Source organism: Podarcis pityusensis (assembly GCF_964106645.2).
Source record: "Podarcis pityusensis genome assembly, chromosome: 5".
Taxonomy (NCBI): Eukaryota; Metazoa; Chordata; class Lepidosauria; order Squamata; family Lacertidae; genus Podarcis; species Podarcis pityusensis.
Window position 1 is genome coordinate 62,144,373 of NC_138032.1, and position 25,569 is coordinate 62,169,941.

A 25,569-nucleotide genomic window follows, 5' to 3' on the forward strand; every position below is an offset into this window, starting at 1 on the left:
TTATACAGAAGGTTATACAGAGGGCGCTTGCATAGTATTCATTGGGAAGGAGCTCCAGAACAATAGTACTGCCACACTGAAAGCTCCTGGTACTCATGGAGCCAGTATCATTGTGAAGCACTGTCAAAAGTGCCACTACTGCTGTTTGTAGTGGTTGAGCAGGAATATATAGGGCAAGTAAAGTAGGCTCATGTTGTTTATGGCTTTATATACCTTAAATTTGCATATTAGTAGCCAGTAGAGATTGGCTGGGGAGACCTGGCCGGATGGGCGGGGTATAAATAATATAATTAGTTGTAGTAGTAGCCAGTAGAGACTAAGTAAAAATATTTTATGCTGATGATAAACTGTACCTATCAGGAGGTGTGCTGCCATGTTCTGCACTGGCTGCTGTTTCTCAAGTAGCTCCAAATGGAAATCATAGCCACTGTGTGGCTATGATATTTTTGCAGCTGTCAAAACAACATTTTGTAAAAAGCACCCCTGCCTGCTGAAGATACCTGTGTCAGCAGCAGCAGCTGAATGTAGGAGTACTACCACCAGATAGCATATCTCCCAGATAGGGAAACAATTGGAGTTTCCACCTCCAAATAATACTGGAGTAGTTTAGGGGAGAAGGATTTAAGGACCTCACAGTACCTCCTCCCCCACCCCCCGCTTCCCACCTCCACTGCCCTTATTAGTCCCAAGGAAAGGAAGTTTCCATTGATGCCATTCATGCATTAAATGTATCATCTAATTTGGTTGTCTTATATGTGGAGAGGAACATTAATATTTCATATTTCCCTCCACAGTGTATTGATCAAGGAGACAAAAGCCTTATACTGGTATTGCTTGGGAATAATAGGAAACCAGAGTTTTGAAATCAGTCATTAAAATAGGTGCAGTTTTGAAAGGTTCAGTCTGTCATCTTGATTGAAATGGGTGAACTTTAATACAGTTTCCATACATGTAGAAAAAGGAATATGGTTTGTCTCTGGTTATTCAGGCTTTCTTTACATATTCACCAAACTAAGAACCCTTTATTTAATGTGGAACAGTGTGCTCATGTTCTGCTTTACAGAAGTACAGAATAATGTGTAGTATTGTTGAAACGTGTACATGCATCGACATAAACAGATTCTGAGTAGTAAAAAAAGGGTGGGGAAGAAGAATAGTGAAACTTTTGTGTACAAAAGATGTGGGTAATGCCTGCATCTGCCCAATGCCTCACCAAGCACTGAAGAATTCATCGTTAAATTAGGGTTCCAAGTTATCCTAAGTAGTGGCTCAATTATTTAAAGTTGCTGCACCATCAGTGGTAGACTGAGAATGTGGAAACATAGGTGTGTACTAGCCTAGTGTTTTACGTGGTGCCAAAATTTCAGCGTAGTGCCACTGATGCTCCTATACTGGCAAGATCTTTTTCTAATCGCTGTGGCACCATCACAGTGGCATGAGAGCTGATATGACTAGTAGTGGTGCCATTGTTCACACTCATTCTACAGCTGCTGCCTCTGCTACTACTGCACATTGATCTGGTGCCACTAATGTGCAGTCCTGTTCTAGTCTCCTTAAACAGAATAATCAAATAATGGCATCTGAGCCAATACACTGTATGTGTTGTTTTGTTTTTTATTAACTGAAATGGATAGTCGCTTCAGTGGCTGTGAATAGCAATAATGGAAGAGGAATATATAATAGGCATAGCTACTTCAAACATTGTGCTATTATTTTACATAGAGATCCTGTGCAGGAAGTTGTTGTGTAGTCATTGCCGCGAACATCGCTTGCGTTCGCACAATTGAAATACATTAGAAATGTTGTTAAAATAATTGGTGTTGTAAATCTGCTATATATTTGAATGGCTCAACAGGGAGCTAGTTATGAAAACTCCCCGTTACTATTGTTAACAGCAGAACTGACAAATTTAATTGTGCTGCCTTTTGAGGCTTTAATATAAATACAAACCATGCCATCTTGTCTACTGCTAAACACTGACGTTAGCTTTCATTTTTAAAAGTCAGCTCAAGCATCTACAAAACCTTACCTCACCCCGCAAGGTCTTTGTCGGTAAGCTTGCTTGGCGGTGACATTAAAAGGCTAATTCTGCTTACTCCCCTAGATGTTCAATGAAAAATATGAGTATATAGATTTGGTTATTATTATTTTTTAATATTGTGTTTGCTCAGTATGGATCACTTGCCCTTTAGGTGACATTTTGTCTAATTCAGACTCTGCCTAGCCCAGTAAGCTGAAGGGGTGAGTGGGCTTCAGGCAGTAGTGGGGACATGCAGTGACGCACAGTCTGATGTTCAGTGGAGAAGTACCATGTGAAGTAGCTGCTGTCACCCCTATCTTCATTGGGGGGGGGGGACTGAATAGTGGGGAGCTTCAAATCTCATATTGGCCCTGGTGCTGAGTAGATTCCCCTTTGTCCAAGGAGGCACAACCTAAAACTTCTGGGTAGTAAAGTATTGTCTGGAAAGAGGATGCGAGGGTGTGGCTCATCTGTATCCTAAAGTCACCACAGAACTTGCTGCAATAATACAGTGCTTAAGATACAGTAGGGAGGTATTTTGTGGAAGATCAACCAGCACACAACCTAGTTCGGGCATGCAGGCGAGTCATAAAAAAATTAACCTTTGTGTTTTGTTCCTGCTTTCATTGATCATGTTTTCAATGCAGGGTGTGTGGCAACTCTAACAGGAAACACTTCCTCTTGTCTAATATGCATTGAGGCAAACTGTTAGTGAGATTTATAAGTTATAGCGTTAGGAATGATTGCAAAGGAGCTATGTGTGCACATGCAAGAGAACCCACACAGAGAGTGGTTTCACAAATGTATGCTCACCACGTGGTGACTGGCATGTTTGAATGAGCCATCGCAGCTCTCATAACCCAGAGAGAGCTTTGGTGTTCTCCAGTGTTACTTAAAACACAGAGGCTTGGTTCATGCACATCGCTTTAAGTCATTGATTGATCAAGTGATGATGAAGTGTACATCATGGGATAGTTGTATTTTGGGAGAGGAGTGATAAGGACAAGAAAATATTTTCTGTTTTCACTTTGACCTACTTAGTTTCCTCAACCCATCTAATGCCCATTACTTAGATTATCATGGCCCCAAAGGGCTTTCTACTTCAGTGAATTTTTATATGTCTGCTGGAACCAACAGGATAGGATGGGGCATAAATAAATAATTTCCACTGAATGTTGTGCTGTTGTGGTGAAATATTTTCTGTAGGTAATGCAGCTAACCTAGAATTGGAAGGCTTGGCTACAGTTTCTCAAACTGGATAAACCACTGATCGCTGCTTCAGTGTTTTAGGCTTTTCTGATGTATCTAGGTCATTACAAATGCAAATCTAAATGTGCTTTTATGCTTTTTTTAATCACATCAGGGTGCATTTAATATTGGGCACTTAAAATTAGAACACTTTCCTTAGCACATAAACCTTAAAGATGTTCTGGTCAGAAAGTCCAGGCAAGCCAAACGTATTCACAGTTGAATGGCTCTGAATGGCTACTAGCCATGATGGCTATATGTTCCCTCCAGGATTGGAACCACTTTGCTAGGGACAAACAACAGGAGAGATAGCTGTTGCCCACACCATGCTTTGGGGTTTCTCAGGGGCATCTGGTTAGCTACTGTAGGAAGCCAGGTGTCAGACTAGATCAGGCATAGGCAAACTCAGCCCTCCAGGTGTTTTGAGACTACAATTCCCATCATCCCTGACCCCTGGTCCTGTTAGCTAGGGATGATGGGAGGTGTAGTCCCAAAACATCTGGAGGGCCAAGTTTGCCTTTGGTTCAATGCAGCAGATGTCTTAAGTTTATGAAGCCTGTGTACTGAACATTGTGTTAGCTAGTAACAGGCAAGGTACTGGCGGGTGCAAAAGTAAATTTTGCAAACTATAAATTAGGCAAAGCAAGCAGATATGTAAAAGAAATTCTGCTATTTTCTGGTTTGTTAGGTATAGGGAAGGAAGGGCAAGAAGCAGTGCAGGGCACGTATCCTGCCCCTTCTCACTGGAAATGTGTGTCAACAGCAAAATATTCAGTATTGAAATTTTCCAGCCTCCCCCACCCCCATCTTTTAGGTGTATCTTAGCAGTCATAAAATAGACATTTTAAAATGATAGACATAATTCTGTGTAAATTGCACTTTGCTTTAACCAGTCAGACCTGCCCATGCAGTTTAAATTCTGCTCAGAAAATTCTCTGGTCCAAACTTCTATCATTGTGCAAAAAGCTTTAAGACCAAGGGAAAGGGCGGCTGTAATCATCAATATTGCCATCATCGAAAACCTCGAAACTGCAGCTCCCTGTCTCCCTCCCAGTGTGTTTTACATTCACACTGAACTCCTTACGTACCTTAATTACTCACTTTTCTTTGACTGATCTGTCTCTCCAACTGATTTCTTTCCCATCCTGTCTCCTCCCTTGTTTCTGCTGATTTTTGCATTCATGTTCCTCATGAATTTTCTGTAGAGGCATATCACTATACACGAAAGTTTATATTAACGTCAAAGAAACATTAACCAAGCAAGAAGGTAAATAGCAACACTTTCTAGCTACAAATCATTTCTGAGACACTCCTGGCATCTGTGCTATATATACCTTGAGGACAGAGATGTTAAAATGAGGTGGATGGGAAAAGCACTCCAAGTGTTGTCACTGAAGTGTTGCTGGATCTTTTCAAATCTGCAAGTTTTCCAAACAATCTTGAGGCTTTTTTTTAAATGCCCGCAAGGCTGGCCTTGACTTATAGTTCATGCATTGTACTGATACCTAGCATATCTCTGTTAAAGGAGTTGTAGAGTATTTCAATTTTTCAGTTCCTGGATCCTGTGCTTGGATATTGTGCACTTTAAGCTGTATTCAGGTTTCTAGTGTAGCCAAAATGTGAGGAAGCTGTCCATGTGACCTGTTGTTTTAGGGGAAATGTTGACATGGCATTTGAGCAGGCATGTTTCAAAAAAATCTATGCTATGCATTTAGAACATGCCAAGGCCTCATTTATGCATGAGATGGATCCCATAGGATTGCCTTGCATATTACATCCACAAATGTATTTATTTATTTAGAACATTTATGCATCACTTTTTGGCTTGAGTCCTCAAAGCAACCAACAACCTTTTAAAACACAACAGATACACCAAGAACTGACATGCTCAAGAACAAGTAGCTGCAGGTTGTGGTTTCTATGATTTTTTTTGTGGGTATACATGGAAGGGGAGACAGGAATAAGTCTGCAAATTTTCGTAGTCACTAGTACTACTACCTTTATTCTAGAGGCGAGTCTTGCTGTTAAGAGATCCTAGAGCTATGACTCAAATGAAGCTGTGCACTTTACATTAAAATGAGACAGAGAAGAAATAAATATTCACACGTCAATAAGATGTGCACAGAAAAGTTTCCCAGTTACTCTCTTAAAACTGTTCAGCTTTTAATACACTCTCAGTATACTGTACCATTGTTTATTAGTAGCAATGTTTAATTAAAGAGCTGAGAACTGCATTTAATTTAGCAGGGGTTTTTTGTTGTTGTTGCTAGCTTGTTTCAACATTTGTGACTTACTTATTTATCTAGCCTTAAGCTTTCTTTCTTTCTTTTTAATATTGCCCTTTTACTTCAGTGGAGAAGGCTCTAGTCTTGCTCAGCACATTCATGAGAAAATATAGATTTAGTATAAAACTAATATTGAGAACTATAGTGAGCTGTTTAGCTGTTTTCCAAAGAAACAAAAAACCCCATGTTCATCTTTAGGTGCCAAATGTGGAACCTTTCATTTCCCCAGTGGGATTTCATCTTCATTTTTTTTCTCCAGTATTGCGCTATGCTGGAAAGAGATGATAGTGAATTTTAAATAAGGCTTGCAACAAAAATTCCCATTTGAGAATTATTTAATAGATTCATTTTATGCACTGCCACAGTAGGTTTCTGCTGGGGCTAACAAGCATTGCTAGTGTCAGCTCAGCCTCAAACAGACATTTGTCCATGTTACAAAGCTGCCATTCAAACAGATACTGTAGATTACCAATATGTATCCCCCTGTTTTCTACATATGAAATGTTCTGTGTTAAGTTCTTGTATGGAGGCCATTTAAAGCTTTACACTGCTTTAAATTTCACATGCTTAATTGACCTTTGGGACAGACCTCCATTCCTTTTTGTTGCTTCTTGACTCAATGGGATGTATACAGAAAGGAGATTACAGAAGCTATTTATAGTAGCATCATTTAAACGCAGCAGTAGGCTATTCACAAATGAAGAATGTTGTTCCTGAAATCTGTTGTCTCTCTGCTGCTGCCCCCCTATTCCTAAACTTACCTCTATTTTTATTCTCACCTCTTTATTCATTTGGAACCTTTGCCTCCAGTTCTTATTACCAGCATTCTTTTTTGGGCAAGGTGGTGAAGAGAGTGATGGCGGAGAATTTGAAGGAGTTCCCGGACGATACAAACTGTCTGGAGCAGTTTCAGTCTGTCTTCAGGCATTGTTTTGAGACTGAATCAGCCCTGATGGCCCTGATGGGTGACCTATGGTATATTGAGAGTAAGACAGGGAAACTGTGTCTCTGCTGCTGCTTCTCAGTCTGTCCGTGGCTTTTGAGGCTCAAGTAGTTTCCCAGGCTAGGAGTGCTTTTTTCAACCAAGGCTGGTGTGCCAACTTTGGCCTTTTTTGGACAGGGATAACGTAGCTGTGGTAATTTACGCACTGGCAATCTCAAGACTTGATTATTGCAATGTGTTGCGTGTTCAGACCCAGAGACCTCCCCCCTAAATAAATTCACACATGACTCAAATTTTAGTTTTGGTTTTTGGCAGAATTTAGGCCACAACTTTATTGATTACAGAAAGTGAGTGGTTGCATAGGCTCTGGTTCGACTAGCTCCGTGCACTCTTGCAGGCAGCGCTGTCCCAGGGCACCAGCATAGGTCAGCCAAGGGTGAATACCTGGGAAGGTGAAAAGCCGGGAACAAACCCTGTTCACCACCCAGATGCCCCCCTGGACTCAGGTACAGGCACAACCGCTTCTCAGGGGTTGACCAAACCAGTTGAGTCCCTGGATTCCTTTAACGGAATACCCCTCACATAGGGATGGCTCGACCGTTCTCCCATCCCTATCACCTGAACCAGTGCCTGTCCGCAACCTTACAAGTTGTGATGATTTGCTACGCGGCAGGCGAAACCCAAATGGGAACAGCCAATCGGCCAAGTGGGGAAATTCCTATCGTGCCCCTGTCCCAATGGCAGATGACATATGACGGCATAGCAAGGTCAATCGCACAAATCCCTAAAATTAGGGAGAGGTGGGTGGGTGTTCTGAATGCACGAGCCAAAAGAGGAAGCTCTGGGTCACGTGCATGGGTATAAATAGGTCCCTCAGTCCATTTGGACTGCGCCCCATTGGTCAGATTGAACCCAACATCGAGGGACCTACCAATTGGGTGTTGTGGCAAACCAATCCAACCCATCCACAACACAGGAGGTCAGTCTCCAGATCTCACTGCAACACGTGCCCTCTTTTAGGGAGGACACAATCTCTGTGTGCAGCTATCCTTGGAAGAGCCAGCTGGTGCAAAATTCTGCAGCTAGACAGTCAATGGGGTGAGACTACCATATAACAGTGGTGCTTTAAAACTTGCGCTGGCTGCTCATGTGTAACTGGACCAGGTTCAAGGTTCTGGTATTAATTTTCAAGACCATTGCTAATTTGCAACTTGGCTCCATGATTTCTTAGGGACCAGCTGATTCCCTATATCACTGTCCAGTCACTGCGATATTTCAGGGGAGTCTCTGCTGGTGATCCCCCATGGCTCAGACACATAGTTTGTAACTACTAGAAGCCATGTATTCAGTGTTACGGTCCAAGCTAGTGGAACTCTCTTCCAGCTGAGATTGGAACTTCAGGCATGTGACCAAGACTTCCATATTTCAGCAGGCATTTTATGGTAGTGTTTAGTTTTGTTGTGAATTTTACTGTTCTTATTCATCATATCAGTTTGTTTTGTTTTTTTGGTACATTGCTTAGAAGTGTTGATGACTAAGTGATTTATCAATCAATAAAGAAATAAGTAAAATATAATTTTCTGCTATTCCATCTAACCTAGTTTATGAATGTATTTTAGCTTTTGTATAAGATAGGGAATTTATAATATTTGAATGTGAATTTGCAATCTTTTCTCTCGTTCCTACTGTTTCTGTAACTGTGTTATAATCAACAAAGACCATCTTTGCCACTACTTTGTCCTGACTTAGTGATGCAGCTGCTATAGCACAGAATTAACTATGTTTTACTAAATAAATTTGAAATGGGCAATTGGCCAGGATAACTCCTAATTCCCTTTTCTGATATGGCTTTGTTGCTCTATGGACCTTGCTGAGGTATGTTTTATGGAATGTGATGTGATAAGTGGAGTGTTTTATTAAAGCTGAATAGAGACTACAATTCTTTATATATTACTCGTATAAGATGTGTAAAATCTTACTGAGACACTCTCTGCTTGATGACTGCATTTTCAAGACTCCTGTGCAAGAAAGATAGCTGTTTTCCATGGAAACAGAGCTAGAGAAAGTGGAAGCTCCTTACTTGTTGAATTTCCCACAACTTTTCTATATACGTGGCCCTTCCTGCCATCATAAAAGAGATTAGAACAACAGAATATTATAGCGAAAATCCCAGAGTATTAAAATTGACATTTTAAGACATAAGGGAAAGAGACTCTGTGCTGGCCAGTTGGTAATGGCTTTTTCCACCTGCCTTGCCCCACCCTCAAGCCCTCATAAGGAATCTCTTTCCAGAGGAAAAGCTATGAGGAGAGAGAGACTCTGTTTGCCATTAGACAGTGGTTAGCCCCCACCTCCAGCCCAAGGAGCCTTCAGAAGGCAGTTGTTGCCACAGGCATTATGTGTATCAGCATTTTAACGAGCTGAATAGAGTGAAAGGTTATGGGGGTGTGGAGAGTGTGTCTGAACTTAACAATGCTTAGCTTATTTTTTGGTTGTTTTGTTAATGTTGTTAATACTCTTTTATTGATTATAAATCAATTTATTGATTTGCTAATCGTATAATATGACTTTTGCTTTAATTGTGATGTTTGTTGTTTAGTCGTTTAGTAATGTCCAATTCTTTGTGACCCCATGGACCAGAGCATGCCAAGCACTCCTATCTTCCACTGCCTCCCACAGTTTGGTCAAACTCATTATGTTTAGATGTTGTTTGTCGTTTGTAAGCCACTTTGGGAGCCATTTGAATGAAAAGCGGCATAGGAATATAATAAATAAATCAAATCAATCAGTTAGGTATTATGGTTGGAGTGTTGGAGGTGGGATCCACATTTGGCTATACACTTATTATGTGACTTCAAACCAGCTATGATCTCTTTTACCTCACATCCTTTTCAGGGTGGTGGTTGGGATATTGTCAGGTTTGGAAGTCATTGCTCGCGAGTAACCAGGCAGGACTCCGACCTGTCTTTTACAGGTTTTATTGGTGAAAAACTATTTACAGTGCAGAACCCCAAAGTTCATGTCTGTCTTAGTCACTTGCAGATGCCGGGAGTGGCCCCTTCCAGTTTCTCCCCCAACATAAGAATTTAGACACCCCAAATCTCCGCCTCCCCTCCTTATGTTTCACCCCTCTGCGCAAGCTGGGTGATGGAAACGGCATGTCTGTTTCCTGGCCAGCTGGGCTAGGTGAGCCTCCCCTCGCCTGGCTACCCCCATCCCTCTCTGCTCCACTGGAGGTGTGGCTTCCCTCACTGCTGGACGAGGAGCTGCTCCTCAGCAGCGTTGGAGGCTCTCTGTATTCACCTGCCCCCCTCCCCTGTTGTGATAGCAGTCCCCTGACAGATATAATGATGGAGATGGAGAAAGGGAAGAAAAGCATACATACCACCCTAGGCTCTTTGGAGAAAATGAGGGGTCAAAATATAATAAAACAATTACCTTCGAGATTTTACGTGCAACCATAAAGCTCACAAAAACCTACCTTTCCTAACTTTCGAGATTTTGATTCTAGTGAACTCTTTGCTCTTTCAAGAGGAGCTTTATTCATTTTATTCTTATGTGGTGAGTTAACTGACGAAGTATTTCAAAATGAACATGGATTGTTTTTATGGTGCATTTAATGGATTGCATTTTAGTTCACTACTTTGAGGGCTTTGGGGCCAAAATAAACTTCAGTGGCAATCAGAAACTTGCCTGTTCAAAGAGCGTTTTAAACCTTGCATTTTTGGTTAGCTGAGAACATCAATAAGAGCCCTCTGCGTCAGACCACAAGCCTACCTGGTCCAGCACCATTTCCCTCAGAGGCCTGCAATGCCACGGGAAGCCCAAGAGCAGAGCATGAGCTCAGTCGCATTCTCCTGCTCATGATCCTCAGCAGTTAGTAATCAGCAGTATGCTGACTCTCATCCTTGAGCTAATATACAGCTATCAATGACCAGCAGCTTGCTCACCTTTTCTAACGATGTTGTCATAGCTACTGTTGTTTGGTTTATTATATTTGTACCCTGACTTCCTGCCAAGAGTGACTTCCAGAATGGCTTTTATGTGCTCTTCAAAGCCATAGCAAAGATATTTGACTATTTATTCAATGTAGGTGCCTTTGTTGGTCGGGAAAAATAGTAGTGGATATATATGCCTGAATATCCTGGTTACAACCCTGCCTATACCTGCATAACTCAGGATTATCCAAAACAGTTTTTAAAAAAATAAATCTGTGCCAACTGCACTATGTCTTTTTCATTCCACCCCCCCCCCCCCACATTGCACCTTGTACTACATACAGGGAATTGATGGTACTACTGCTGTAGAGATGGCTGTAAGTGATAGGGTGCTGCAGTGGAGCAAATGCACCACTGTCAGACTGGCCCTCCTTTTAAGAAATATGACTGTGCTCGCTCCTAGCCAGAAATTCCAGTATGAGCAATGCCTTTCCATACCACACTTCCTATTTTGGGGTGCAAAATGCAAATAGCTCAGGCACTTGAATCAGTCTTAGTTGTCTCTGTTTGGAACATCCTGTTGGACTCTGCTTTCTGTATATAAGCTGTTGCATCTTATTATCTGCAAATAAGTCCTCAGACAGAAGACTATTCAAACGAATAGTCTGACCTGGTATAAGGCAGTTTCCGAAAAAAAATGTATTTGATGGTGACTTGTTTTGCCAAGGGGTTTTTATCTGAGTGGGGTTTTGTTTGCTTGGAGCTTTTGATTTCAGAGAAATTGTGTCTCTGCCTTCAGGCAAAACGTGCCATCCCTCTTAGGAGCATCTTTATTATATGACCTTGTGGCATGCCCTTGGGGCCCTTTAGGGAGTATTTCCCCCCTTAAACTGGCATCCCAGGGAGTACTGAGGTAAGCCCATTTAAATGGGTTTTGGGTTGCACCAGCATAATGCACCAGTACTAAAGCCAGCCTAAAATTCCCTTAAAGACTCATAGCTGTCACCACCTGCTGAATTAAAAGAACAGTGGGGCTCTTTAAGTATCTTCAGGAGAGAGAGCTGACTGCCAAGTGACCAATCTCTGTCCACCTCACTCCCCTATATAGGTAACACAGGCCTATTCAGAAGCTTGGCTGAGAACATCAGGAAAATAAAATGTGGTGAGATACCTTGATTTAGGGACACATTGGTTTGCTTTAACAGAATGAATAGATTTATTAATCAGAACACATTTATTTTGGAATTCTTTGCTTACTAGATTGTTTTTTTCTGGCTTTCCCATAAAGAGAATTTTTTTGTTATTGGTCTGCTTTTGCTGTTCACTTTGGGTAATTTTGGATAGGGCTGTTTTATTGAGAGATTCGTATATTGCCCTTCACCAAAAATGGTAACAGGGCAATTTGAAATAATAAGATATTATTAATAGTAAATGCAGCTGTTGTCTCTTTTTATTTTATCTATGTGTATTATTTTATTTTATTGTATTTTTATTGTTAGCTGCCTGGAAGAGTATACTTCTGTCAGTGAAGGTCATAGATCATGGCTAGCAAATTTCATCAGATATCAGCCAACTATTATTGTATTCTTAATTGCCTGTATAAGCTGATGGAACAGAACAGTTTTCAGCAGGTATTGAAAAAACACTTCTGTTTGATAGTGGAATAGACTGATAGACTCCCTTAGAAGGTAGTGGACTCTCCTTCATTGGAGGTTGTAAAGCAGAGGTTGGATGGCCATCTGTCATGGTTGAGTTTGTTGAGATTTCTGCATTGCAGGAGTTGGAATAGACTGGATGATCCTCATGGTCCCTCCCAATTCTACAATCCTTTGATTTGTGAAAACTTGAAACAGAAGGCTCCTGTTGAATCTGTATTCCTCAAGACTGTGCTGATGACACAAAAGGCTTGAGGTTTTATTGCTATCAGATGAGCTTTGCCAACTCAGGGAGTGACCAAAGCTTCTGCAGATAATCAAACTATTGATTGACAAAGTGGCAAGTCTTACTTGAGGATACTAGGCAGGGTTGAAACAGAGCTTACTTCAATGGTCTGCATGTGATGGAATGCCGAGGTTTATTATTAGCTACAGCTTCTGGACAAGCGCCAGTGCCAGTGGCATTTCAGCAGGGAGACAATTCTACAACACTGATACCACCAGTGAAAAAGCCCATTGGGCTGTGAGGGGGGGGGGCAATAGAGATTCCATTTGTTGATCTTAATGCTCCTAGCGGACAGTGGAGGGGAAGAGATGGTCTTTCAGGTTGTTTAGTTCTGATGTGATTTAGTTGTACTAACTGTTGTTTAGTTCTGAAGCTGAGGGTGTTCATAGCTTTATTATTGTAATAGATTGTTGTGTGGTAACTGGCAAGCCACCTCCAAGGCCTGCTCTCACGGAAAGAGGCAATGCTAAGAATATCCCAAGAAAACTGTTAGATGATCTTGCAGAATCTTTATGTATTCTGCACATGTTTGATAGAAATTGAACTTTAGCTTAAAGATTTATTGTGGTGATGAGTCAGCTGAATTGCTAAGATCTTCTAGTTACTGCAGAAATTTTTGCTATTTTAAAAGCTGATACCTTGTTACAAGTTCAGATTATCCTCTCCTACCATCTGATTACTCACCATTAACAATTCCAGTTATGGAGAGCTTTTTAGTCTCTTTGTTTGGATACTGTATCATGTTGAGATTGTTTTTTGGCGTTCTCATTAATCAGATTGAATCCCCTTAGAAACTTTATTATAGGACATGCTTCTCTAGGCTCAAGTGAGGCTAATGACTCTGGTCTGGAGCATTTTTCAACTTATTTACTTCAAATAAAGCAATTAATCTAGAATGGAATTCTTTTTGCCAACACCATTCATAGATTGCAACAGCTCTTCTTTCATGGATGTGGAGGGGTTTTTAACTCGTTCTGGCCACTAACACGTGAAACATACCTTGTTAAATATTATGAAATGTATATATGCTGTTGCGTCATGAAAGATGCTAGCTGGTTGGTGCAGTCCTTGTCTTATTCGACATCATGTCACTGATGGAATAGAGTTCCGCTTGGCAGAAGCTACAGATTATAGCACTTATGGTGTAGATCAGGCATGTCCATTGTGTCAATCGCGACTGATCAGTTGATCGCAGGATGAACGTTCATAGATCACGGCCTTCCCTCTGCTGGAGATGCACCCAAGGGGCTGTTGCGACGCCACATGTGCACCCAGTCAGGGAAGCAACCAGCAAGTTCCTCTCACGGGAGGCGATGTTTTGCTGCTGTGTATGCCTGCCGTGTCAGGGGAAGCAACCGGCATCAGGGGAAGCAGGCGGAGTGCCCCCCTGCCCCCTCAGAAGAAGACGCCAGCGTCGGAGGAAGCAGGCGTCGGGTGCTCAGCTACCCTGCCCCATCCCTGGGTGGTAGATCACTGCCAGTTTTTATATTGGATCATAGATCACAGCTGGACATGCCTGGTGTAGATGATTCCACTTTAGATTCTGTTTCTCCATCTCACATAGTTGTACAGCTTTTCCTGGGTTTTCAATGTACCTGTGCCACGACTTCCTAGGATGAAGGAAGCCAAAGCCCTCCATGAAATGTGTGCTCACTGCAAACTACTGTGTACCTCCTTCTTGTGCCTATAAGTGCCTATACACACAGTGGTTGTGTGGGGCAGGGGCTGTGTTTTCATGAAGCTGGAATTTTGTGATTCTTCTCTCATTCCAAATACAATGCTGATTGAATTAGGGACATAGGATGCTTCTTTATACTGAATCAGATTATTGGTCCATCTAGCTCAGTATTGTCTATGTTGACTCATAGCAGCTCTCCAGGGTTTCAGGCAATGAACCCACCCAGCTCTAGCTGGAGATGCTGCAGAGACCAATACAGGAGAAACATGTTTTGTTGCAGCTGGGGCAGATGAAGGCATCCACTTGTGCTGATGGAGGGGTACAATGGTGTGTCTTCTTTCTGCACTCCTCTCAGCAGTCATTCCTCCTCTGCTCACTGCTACGTTTCCTACACGGGAAGTGTAAGCATATGTGAAAACCTCACATATGGATATTTTAAGCTGCCTAGTTGCTCACCTGTACCTACTGTACTGTATGCACTGATCGGCAGCAGGTCTCCATGAACTTTGTGTGGTCCTTTCCCATCCCTGCTTAGTTCCTTTTTCCCAGGAGGTGCCAGGGAGCCTTCCATATAGACAGCATATACTCCGCCACTGTGTATATTCTCTTCCTTTTTCAATAGATCCAGAACTTTGTTTTAGCAGTCATCCCTGAACTGATGTACAGAATTATGAATTGGAAGCTTTTGTTAACCTGCATGCATGAAGATGATGATGATGATGAATGACACACAGCTTTTCTCGCATGTAGCAAATTTTTGTCTTGTGTGAAACAATGCTTACACAGGGGTTTTCTTTTTGATGAGTTTTCTTCTTCTTCTTCACTAAAAGTAGGGAGGGTTTAAAAGGCTGTGTGTACATATATTGCGGATAATTAATCAGTACTGTCAAAGTTGCAGTGAATGGTTTTAATAGACTTGGAGAAAGCTCCACCTAGTGGAATGCTGCCAAATCATATTTTTTTTCCAATTTTTACCTGAAATCAGAAGCATTGCAATTATATGCAATGTTCAGAGATGATTTAGATGCTCCTTCCAACTCATGGTTGCTGCTGATAACTGCTTCCCTCTGTGGACAATCAAGATCATTATCCGGAATACTTAAATGCTTCTCTTACTTGTATTGGTATGCACACTTGGTACAATTGGATTACCAAAATTTGCTCACCCTCAGGGACTATATGACTAGAGGTTGAATATAAAGGCTGGTCCTTGCCTAAGATATAACATTAAGGTTGAGTGCAGGCTTCCCCAATTTTGTGTCCTCCAGATTTTTCGAACTATAATTGCATAATCCCTGACTATTTTCTATGCTTGCTGGGGCTAATGGAGGGTGGCTCAAAACAGTTTGAGTGAACAACATTGCCGATGGCTGCTAGTATTTACATAAGGTGGGGAAAGTGTACTACAAGTGTATTACTTCATCTGTGGTCCACAAATGGCTTAAGCTGTTTTTTGCTCATTTTAATGGAGCTAATCTGGTTTTAAGTAGGAACACGTGGTAGTTTGTACAATATGCTCATTTTCTGTTTCCCAATTATTGCAGGCACATATCTTTTCCTTGGGAGCTACACTAAAAGCAGCCCTCGAATATATCATGGAGCCTGGAACCGATTCAGAATTCAGTCAAGATCTGCATGCTTTGCTTGAACAAATGCAGGAAGAAAGTCCTAAAGAGAGACCAGATATTGAGGTAAAAAAAGAAGTGTGTGATTGGTTTTTTGCCTTGTTGTTGTTGTTGTTTAGTCGTTTAGTCGTGTCCGACTCTTTGTGACCTCATGGACCAGAGCACGAACTTTCATATCATATGGGAACTTTCATATCATATTGACTTTTCCTGATGTGTCACCTTTAACATTCAACATTTCTCCACTCTTAAGTGATATCTTAGTTACTCTTTTGGAAGGCAGTTGCTTGATGGGCAAAGCAATTATACTGTAAATACAGTGTTTATGGGGGGTGATACAGGGAAATGCACAGAATGATTTCCAACTCAAAGTAGCCCAACACAGCACTTGAAATAAAGTGGCAGCTAAGCTACAAAGTAGCAGCAGCAATACAAAAACAACAGATGCTCACCGTTCTACATACTGTAATGCTAGGCACAAGAGTTATTGATAACCTTCTGTGTTGGAAGCCATAAGTGGTGGTTCTTGTGGTTGTTTTAAATAAGGCTAAATGCTTTGGAAAGACACCCTCCCTTAATAGCACTCATGTGTTTAATATTATATGTAAAGTGGTACCTCAGGTTACGGACAGTCCTGCTTACGAACCCTTCAGATTACAAACTCCACAAACCGGGAAGTAGGTGTTCCGGGTTGCAAACTTTGCCCCAGGATACGAACGCAATCCACTTCTGGGGCCGTGGGAGGCCTATGTTGGGATTGCGTGCCTTGGGTCAAGAATGCTTCGGGTTAAGAATGGACTTCTGGAACGAATTAAGTTCGTAACCTGAGGTACCACTGTATTCATATTCAGCAGAATTACCAAGAGAATGCAGATTTGTTTCCAGGAAAGGGAACGGGTAAGGACTCATGACCATTTCTTACACTAGCTGTTTCTTTTGACCAGTGACAATTTAGCATGGGCTAGACAGGATGTGCCAAAAACATGAATGGAGGTGTAAGTGAACATCAATGAAATAAGTATAAGGGACGTTTTCTCCTTGGAATTTTAGTGACTAACTACACATAATGTTTGGATGACTACTGAAGTTTCCCAACTTGTATCAGAAAACAATACTGTAATAATAATGAAACAATGATAGTCACTTCAACAAAGTGATATTGTAGTTTGAGCTCTCTAATGTCTGTAAGGAAAAAAATCTCTCTTTGCTTGAGGGTGGCTTCCCATTTACCATTGAAACATGGCTCTGTGCTATTGAGTATGTACCTCTCTACATGTAAAACATTCCATGAATGATGGCTATGGAATTTATTATTAATTCAAGAAAAGTCTGAAGAACACAATTTTAACTAAAAACAATGAATTTCATAAATAGGCAAATCAGCCTAATTAAATATATTTAAATTTGGTAAAGATTATTATAATTATAATTAATACTTTGTTGAACTATTAATTGAAATAATCCATTATAAAACATTTTAAAATGCTGCAGTTCAAATTAATCTCTGCTAAATCTTGTAGAAAGGCTACAGTTGGGAAATAATGTTCCCTTACAACACCTGAACGGCCTTGCTTCACAAATGCAAAATTTGACGTTTCCTAGGGAATGCTAATCTCTCGTATCATGTTGAAGTCCATGTCCTGTATGATAACTAGGTATTAAATACTTTACTTTACAATTATCATTATAGACTGTCATATCATTGAGTAAAGAGAACCTGAAGCTTTCTTCCTCGAGTGATATTTGCCAATGCCTCTCTGCAATTGGAAGAAGAGTGCTTTCAATTGAATCATGTGGCACCTTTCACGGTATGCTTTTGATAATGTAGCCCATTTGTGTAATGGAATTAAGAGCATTTTTTCTTGCTAAAGATACAGAACCCAAGTGATTATAAATGGTGGGAGGAATTCAGGTCCCTTTCTACTGTATTAAGTAAAAAATAATAATTTTCCCGTTGTTAACTTACAGTGAATTTTCATGCTCCTGTTATTTCATGTTTTCAGATATTTTTATGATAATCATATATCCTGTTATATATCCTGTTTTGCTAGCAAATACTTAGGATTAAGCACAACTGCTGCAAAAGTACAGTCCGCACCCTCTAGCACTGTACTAATTTTGCATGTTAAGATTGTCAGACTAGCACATATGTGAATGGGACAGTTGGGTTGTGTGGCTATTTGCTGCCTATCATATAAACACCTTCTGTCATAGTGGAGGGGAAAGGTGGTTTGAAATGCCTTTGGGATCCTGCATTAAAAGCCATTTGTGGTTTGGTTCTCTCTAAAAAGCCAACCAACTTTTGATAGCAGTCTCTTTCCAACTGTAGGGCAGCATAAGGTGTGCATGGAATATCAGTGGAAGCTGCTTGTAATTTGGATGGGATGAGGAGATGGAGGGGGAGAAAACCGAAAATGTTTTTAATAAGAACATCTGTCTTTGCACCCAGACAGTTGTGATAACTTGTGGAGTGGAAAAGTCTATGAGAGGATCTCACCTTATGAACAGTGCACAGATTACAATTTAAGAGAGCATTCCTCTCCAGAGGTGGAAGACTTGGAAGTTGCGAGTGGTGGAAATTCTTCTCACACGTATACCATGAATGACAGAAATGGTGATATAAAAGAAATTAAAACCAACTCAGTGCATGAAAATGTTTGCTGTCAGCATGTTTCAATTCAGGTCACAAACTGTAAAGAGAACAGCAATAACAACAACAGCAAGTGTGTGAATCTTGTCTTAGACACAAAGCCATGTACAAGTGAGTTGGAGGAAGATGCATTAAAAAGAAACTGCTCAAGGAAAGTAAAAGCATTTCCAAAGCTACCGTCTGAATCTGAGACAGACCCAAGAACTTTCTTCCCCTTTGTAAGTCACAGTGGACCACTAACAAGGAAACAATATCCATTACAGCCCAAGTCATTATCTCAAGTCAATAATAATGGGAATGCTGCTTTAGAGGGAAACTTAAGTCATTGTGATGGAAATAATGAACTTGGGTTAAAAGCAGCAGATTTCCAGGAACCAAATAATAATTCAGATGAATTTTACAAGAGCCCGGAAGTATCTTATCAAATCCACAAGCCGACCTGCAATGATAAAAAAGCATATATTGTTCCATACACTCGTATGGGTTCTGAAACTTCAAACAACTATGAACCAGACAAATCAAATTCTGACTACAAGATACTAAAAAACCATAAATCATGGGAATACTGTGGAGAAACTTCCGCAAGGTCAAATGAAAGCAGTCTGTTGCATATTAACAGGATGACTACGGGGCTTAGAACATTTAATGAAAATGGATGTAGCTCAAGCCTGCTAAGTTCTCCAGAAGAAAATCAGAGTGAGATGAAAGACTATTATGTTGAAGAGAAACAATATGAAGGCAGGGAGTCAGAAATGAGAAACAGCAAGCAGGTAGTAGAAACAGAAACTTCTTTTTTAAAATTGTCTTAAATGTGGCATTGAAGGGACATAGTTAATTTTGGGGGATGGAGAGGGTTGTCTTCCTTGGAAACATCGTAACTCGCTTACATTGTGCGTGCACTATAGTCAGCAGCAATTAGTTGAGCACTTTCATTATTACCAAAGGATTTAATTAGTAAGGATCTGAATTGAGGTGTGTGGTTGGTGAGCCTTTGATGTTTTGACATTTGTATGGTTAACTTTAATTGAATTGAACTAGTACTATAGATTTAAATTGCACTATACTTTTGTCAGAATAAATTAAAGGTAATTATCTGCAGATAGAAATCATCCTGAGTCACTCAATTTGCAGTCAGTTTTGTAAGAAATAAATTCTCTGGTTTCTTTTCTGCATCTAAGTTAGTGTCGTGTGGCCTTGGCAAGCTACTTATGTAGTGCCTTACCATGCAGTTGAGCAATCCGCCCTCTCCTCCCTGCCACCACTGTGAATTATCCAAGAAACATTTATGAGAGTAATGCACCAATAGTGGTGAATGGCTCCATCTGTATGACTTGCTTTATAATGACAGCAGCAATGTGGAGGAATTTAAAGCAGTTTAAACATATATTTGCTATAGTGTCATTAATTTATGTGTGTATTATGATACGCTCTCTCTTCTTTGTCATAGCATACATTGAGATATTAAAAATTAGTAGATTCATAAGTAGGTTCAAAATTCTTTGCTGATTTTGGCTAATATATATGAATTAAATTAGTTTGACTCAATGTGAAGATATTTAGGTTAAATTCCCTATCTTAGAGATGGAGAAGATTGCTTTTCTAGCATATGTTCTCTCTCCCTCTCCCCCCCCCCCTGTGTTTCACTTGCATGAGCTTGAGTAAGGTTTGGTACACAAGAGGTGTGATTCTTGGAAAACTTGAACGTTGAGTGCTATGGTTAGCTTTCTTCTCTGCTGGTTAATTTTGCATAAGAAATTGTTCACCGCTAGGAAGAGTCAAATAAACAAAATCTAGAATTTCTAGTAGTATGGCTTTAAAAGCATTTGCAAACTTGTTTTATCTGGTCTCAAATGAAGGTGTGAGACATTAAAAGACTGCTGCATTGTGCCAAGAGACTACAAGGTTGCATATTACAACTTGGTATCAGCAATCTTTTGTAACATACTTGTCACTAATCCTTTCATTCTGAATAACTGAAATTATATCTATGCAAGGTTGTTGAGATGCAAGGATATTGAGATACAATAGTTTAGTGTATCATCATGAAAGAGGATGTTTTTGAAATTATATAGAGGTTTATTGGGAAAGGTGAAATATCAAGCAGTGCTATCCTGTTTTGTTTTAACTGAAATCTATTGCAATCCATGTTTAGCTTCCCTTTATTCTACAGTTTTGGTGCCATAAGGTACATCGGCATTACTTTCTGATTTCCCTCACCCACCACCAAATTACATATTACAACTAATTTTTCAAAGGCTTTGCAATACCAATGATCTTTTCCATTGTGGCATGCATTTCCTAGATTGGGGATTCCATTTCTCATAAGTTGCACAAGAATCATTTTGTAACTTTGATCACGCAGCTCCTTTTGCAGCTGACTTCAATTCATGCAGCTCCATGTGAGCTTTCCCCATTCTCCTCAATGCTGGAGGTGGTGTTTAAAATGTAGTGCTTGTGTGTGTGACATTTTCTTGACCTTAGAGAATATAGAAATCCCCCTTCTTGTGCAGACTGGTGTGCTCATTGGAATCCAGTCCATTGGTTTTGGTGTTCTGTTTTGTCCCATAAATAATGCCTCTCTGCATTTCCTAAGTGGTTAGTATGCCTTCCTTTATGCTATAACCTTGCTTTCTTTATTCTCTGCCAAACATTGCCAAACCTGTTTGCCTGCTGGCTTCAAAACTGTATCTTTAGAATTCTTTTAAATGGCTTTTTCTTTGCAATTCTCAAATAAACACTTTTATCAATTCAAGCGTGACTGGAGCTCCTTTTTCCTCTAACCTACATAATTCCAGCCTTTATATCTCATCTCTTTTCATGCAGTTGCTAGAGTGTTTAGTGTGGGAAACTACAGCTTGTGTGTGTGTGCATTCTTTCTATTGCTTTGTGCCAGTGGCCTTAAACCCTTTAAAGTGACAGAAGTGAAAACCAAGTAAAATTTGCGCATCACCTTAAACTACAGTTAAGCTAAACTGGTATAAAGGTGAAACAAAATAAAAAAATCCCTTCCAGTAGCACCTTAGCGACCAACTAAGTTTGTTATTGGTATGAGCTTTCATACCAATAACAAACTTAATTGGTCTCTAACGTGCTACTGGAAGGAATTTTTTATTTTGTTTCGACTACGGCAGACCAACACGGCAACCTACCTGTAACTGGTGTAAAGGTGAACTCATAGTGTGCTGATGCATGTTGCTGAAATCATGGTTGCTTTGCTTCTCCCCCGCTACAAACACAACACTGGGAATTTGGTCACATTGCACCATACAATTTGGACATTTTAGAGCACACATGGCTTCCCCTCCAAAACATCCTGGGAATTTAAATTTGTGAAGGGTGCTGCTGATTGTAGGTCTGCGATAGGTGAGCTACAGTTTCCCCTCCGAAAAATGACCATGTTCTAAATGTCCTGCATTCCAGATGTACTCATGGAAAGAGTAGCTGAAAAAATTACTCTGTGATTTGGTCTTGCAGTAAAATTGTGTTTGATTTTTTTAAACAGAGGAACAAAGCAAATGTATTTTAAAGAAAAGCCACAATAATTGTTTCATTTAAAAAACAAACCCCTGAAATTCAGTGCTTGGTTTTGATTTATCCCTTTATAACAATTATGTTTTATGCAGCTCACCAATAAAGGGATGGTAGGCCTGAAGTGTTTTGACATCTGCTTTTAGTATTATAAGGATGCATAAAAGGCAGATAATTTTAACCTCAGTGGATCAGCAAAGACATGTTTATCCTGTGCTGCAATATGAGTTTGCAGTAACATGTAATTCATGTTCAGTAAACTTCTCAGTAACCCCTCTCTGACGTCTTACTGGAGAGTCAAATGCTGCTTTTTGTATAAAGAAAAGGGAATATTAATAATAGAGCAGGTCAGGGAAAAGGTAAGGCCTTCTGCTTGGCATGTTGGTTTTATAAATATAGGGTTTTTTTGTCATATGGCAGCAGTTAAAGCTAGAGCTCTTACAGTCTTGACATCTTAAGAATCCAGCAACAGAAAACACCATGCGAGATTGCTGACTTTGTAGTTTGGCTCTCGGTGCTATCAACCTGTTTCTGTGAAATATATAAGTAATACCAATCTTTTTGTTGGAGCAGTAAGTTAATATCCTGCTAACTTCGCTAGTGATGTTTCTTATATTCTGGGAATAAAAGGCTTGCCACAAAATACTTATCTTTCCATATCATTTTTGCTTGTTTCACAGGAGAGCTCTAAGTAGTGATGAAGCTTTTAAAGTAAGATGTACAAAGCACAGCTGCCAAGGTAGATCAAGTTTTAGAGCAGGCAGGTTAGAGATGACAGATATAGCTGAAGAGGTTCTGACATGTTGCAAAGAATAGACTGGAGTTTTATTAAGGACAAAAATAGCCTATTCTCCTCTTCTGTTGTCTTTTACAAAGTTTAATTTCAATTGAATCTTATTTCGAAAGTTGAGACCTTCTTGAAATGCTGCTAGATTTGGAGAGGTTAAACAGGATACATTAGGTAGCATTTGCTAATCAATAGATGTCCCAATCGTTGTGCAAATGGTCAGACATTTCCCCTACTTTCCCTAAACACTCTAATAGTTGGAAAGCTCTACAGTGGAACCAGTTACATTTTTAAGTTTCTCCTGGTTCTTTTTATATATCTATTAATTTCATTTTTGTCTGGGGGGGGGGGACTTCCTTTCGTACGCCAGTGGAAAAGGAATAAAACTATGATCTTGAATAAGTGAATTTGACTTCAGAAATGCTTTTTGTCTCTTAACTGTCCTTAATATTTTGTTTTCAGTCTGTTTTTCTGAAACGTCTCTTAACACAGTATGACAAACCACTGAAAGACTATGAGCTCTGGGCTTTATGCCATGAATGCTTGCTTGCTATGGAAACCTATACAATTTATCCAGGTAGGTCTTCCTTAATCTCTTCTTTTTACACTAATATATTTTATTATCTTGACATTAAGGGCACATCTTTCTGCAAACAGGTGTCTGGGCCCTGGTGAGGAGAAGGTGGATTGGCATTTGGGAGGTACACATTGATCTGTGGTTTATAAATTATGGCCAGTGCTATGTGGCATGCCAAGAGGTGGGGGCAGCTGAGGAGAAGGCTATCTTCTGATGGTTGTGATACCACTGGGCAGTCAGGGAGCAACGGCTTTTGGAAAAACCCTGGTGCCTGCTTCTCATCCTTAAGAGTTTATTGAGACAGCCAGCTGGCTCATCATCTGTTGTAAGGATATACGCCCCAGTTTGTAGGGTATCCCATCCCACCTGAACTTGAGAAGCAGAAATATCCAAGTGGAAATTTGTTTCTACTCATGGGTCTCTTTGTTAGGGAGGAAGTCAAAATAGGCAGATTTTGTTCTACAAGGGAAGATGGGGCAAGTCAGTGTCTTGGAGAGCATCCATTATTTGGGAAAGGAAGTTTTTTTTTAAAAACAAACAAACTTCCTTCCATTTTTATGTCAGAATACAATGTCCTTGCTATAAATTAAGACTCTTTTTCATCTTTTGTGATACTGTGGGGCCCACAGTGTTTAGATATACTTAATTGCTGCTATATTTTGTTTTGTTTTGTCTGAACAATCCCTGTAGCACAAATCTCTGAATGACTCAAGTATAATTTATTTTAGAATATATACAGTCCCACAAATGAGTTTATGAAAGCAAGACTTTGTTATTTTTTTCAGCAGTTCTAATATTTATAATACCTGTTTTTCAGCATACTTGTGTTTAGACTCTGTCTTGATTAACAGTGATGGAAGTGTTCAGTTTGTTCCACCTGAAAGTGAAGGTAATTTAGCATGCTGCTAATTTTATGAATTTCTATTTATTTTTGTCACCAAGATTAAAATAGATTATTTTATTTTTTTAATACTTTAGGCTCATATGATATGTTTTATTTGGCTCCTGAGACAGAGGAAGAGGATTATGTTACTGAAAAGGTATGGTGACATGTTACAAATATGGCTGTTTCCTTTAAAAGTTAAATAGAAGGACCTCTTTAAAGAAAATAATGGGCACATTTTCTGGTTTACATAGATGCTTGTGGTACCAAGATAGCTCCATCTTATATTATATTTACGCAGTAGTTTCCCATGGCACCTTAGAGTACTATCTTATGCTTTAAAAAATTTTTAGGCAAACCTTTTTGCTTAGCCAATACTTTAGTCACTAGAATATTTAATGCAACTAAAAAGGTATTTAAGAGTCTTCCCCTCCCCTTTTCTTAAGTATCAAAACAGACTTGACATTATTCACATAATTACTAATATTTTTTTAAAGTAATCAGTTGCTGCAAGGGCCTTACAATCTGGATTAGAATCTCTCTCTGTGTGTATGTGTGTGTAAGGGGCAGTTTAACTTTTTGATTCATTATGGTCCTAATTTGGATTGGGGATTGTTGCTGCTCCTGTTTTACTCTTTCAAAAAAATATTAATTATAATAATGCCACACCTGCTTTCTAGCTTCTAGTTCAAGCAGTACAGGTTTGGCTGTGACATTAGACTTCATTTATTGTAGCTTGAGGCAAACTCAAAACTGAAAGTGAAAGTTGTGGCACTGTACTCGAGATCTGTAAACAATAGTGCAAAGTAAAGTTTTTATATTTTAAAAACATTTCAAATTAACATCATTTTGTGGATGTTTTGAAAAAAATGCCAAGTGGTAGCACAATATGTTGTTCTGGTTAATTTTGGAGTAATTGCGTTTGGAGAATACAAAGACCAAACTAGTCTTAATGTTTGTTATGTAGTGTGGTATTTCTCAATTCATTTTTGTTAATAGTCAGCATCTAGCACAGGGGTCAGCAAACTTTTTCAGCAGGGGGCCCGTCCACTGTCCCTTGTGGGGAGCCAGACTATATTTTTTTGGTGTGGAAATGAACGAATTCCTATGCCCCACAAACAACCCAGAGATGCATTGTACTCATGTAAAAACATGCTAATTCCCGGACTGTCTGCGGGCCAGATTGAGAAGGCGATTGGGCCGGATCCGGCCCCCGGGCCTTAGTTTGCCTACCCATGGTCTAGCCAGAGGAGCTGCACTGAGACCATGGCATGGGTGGTGATGGTGGGGTTTTTTTAGAGCTTGCTGTCGCTCTAATGGGAATCAGACCTCCATTGCCAATAGCTGACTTGAGGGTGCCTGAAACCAAAGTGGCGCAAAGGGTTAATTTCCCTCCCCTTACACTATGGTTCTGATTTGGGTCCCTTGCCCCCAGTGCCTGCTATTTGTTTAATCAAGGCTCTGCG

General features: G+C 40.1%; 1 protein-coding gene across 11 annotated transcripts in view; it reads left to right on the forward strand.

Annotated features, from left to right (window-relative positions):
- The window catches only part of KNDC1 (kinase non-catalytic C-lobe domain containing 1), a 70,768-nt gene that overhangs the window by 14,654 nt on the left and 30,545 nt on the right, over positions 1–25,569 (forward strand). For 9 of the 11 annotated variants that reach the window (XR_013986774.1, XM_081007115.1, XM_081007116.1 and 6 more), the window contains 6 exons: positions 15,598–15,744; positions 17,369–17,486; positions 18,128–19,098; positions 23,106–23,220; positions 24,038–24,109; positions 24,199–24,260. Coding sequence is in view for 10 of the 11 variants with exons in the window: in XM_081007115.1 (XP_080863241.1) it covers positions 15,598–15,744; positions 17,369–17,486; positions 18,128–19,098; positions 23,106–23,220; positions 24,038–24,109; positions 24,199–24,260 (1,485 nt within the window). In the remaining variant the exon portion in view is untranslated. The remainder of the gene's footprint in view (positions 1–15,597; positions 15,745–17,368; positions 17,487–18,127; positions 19,099–23,105; positions 23,221–24,037; positions 24,110–24,198; positions 24,261–25,569) is intronic. The other 2 variants (XM_081007121.1, XM_081007113.1) reach the window with 2 other exon arrangements.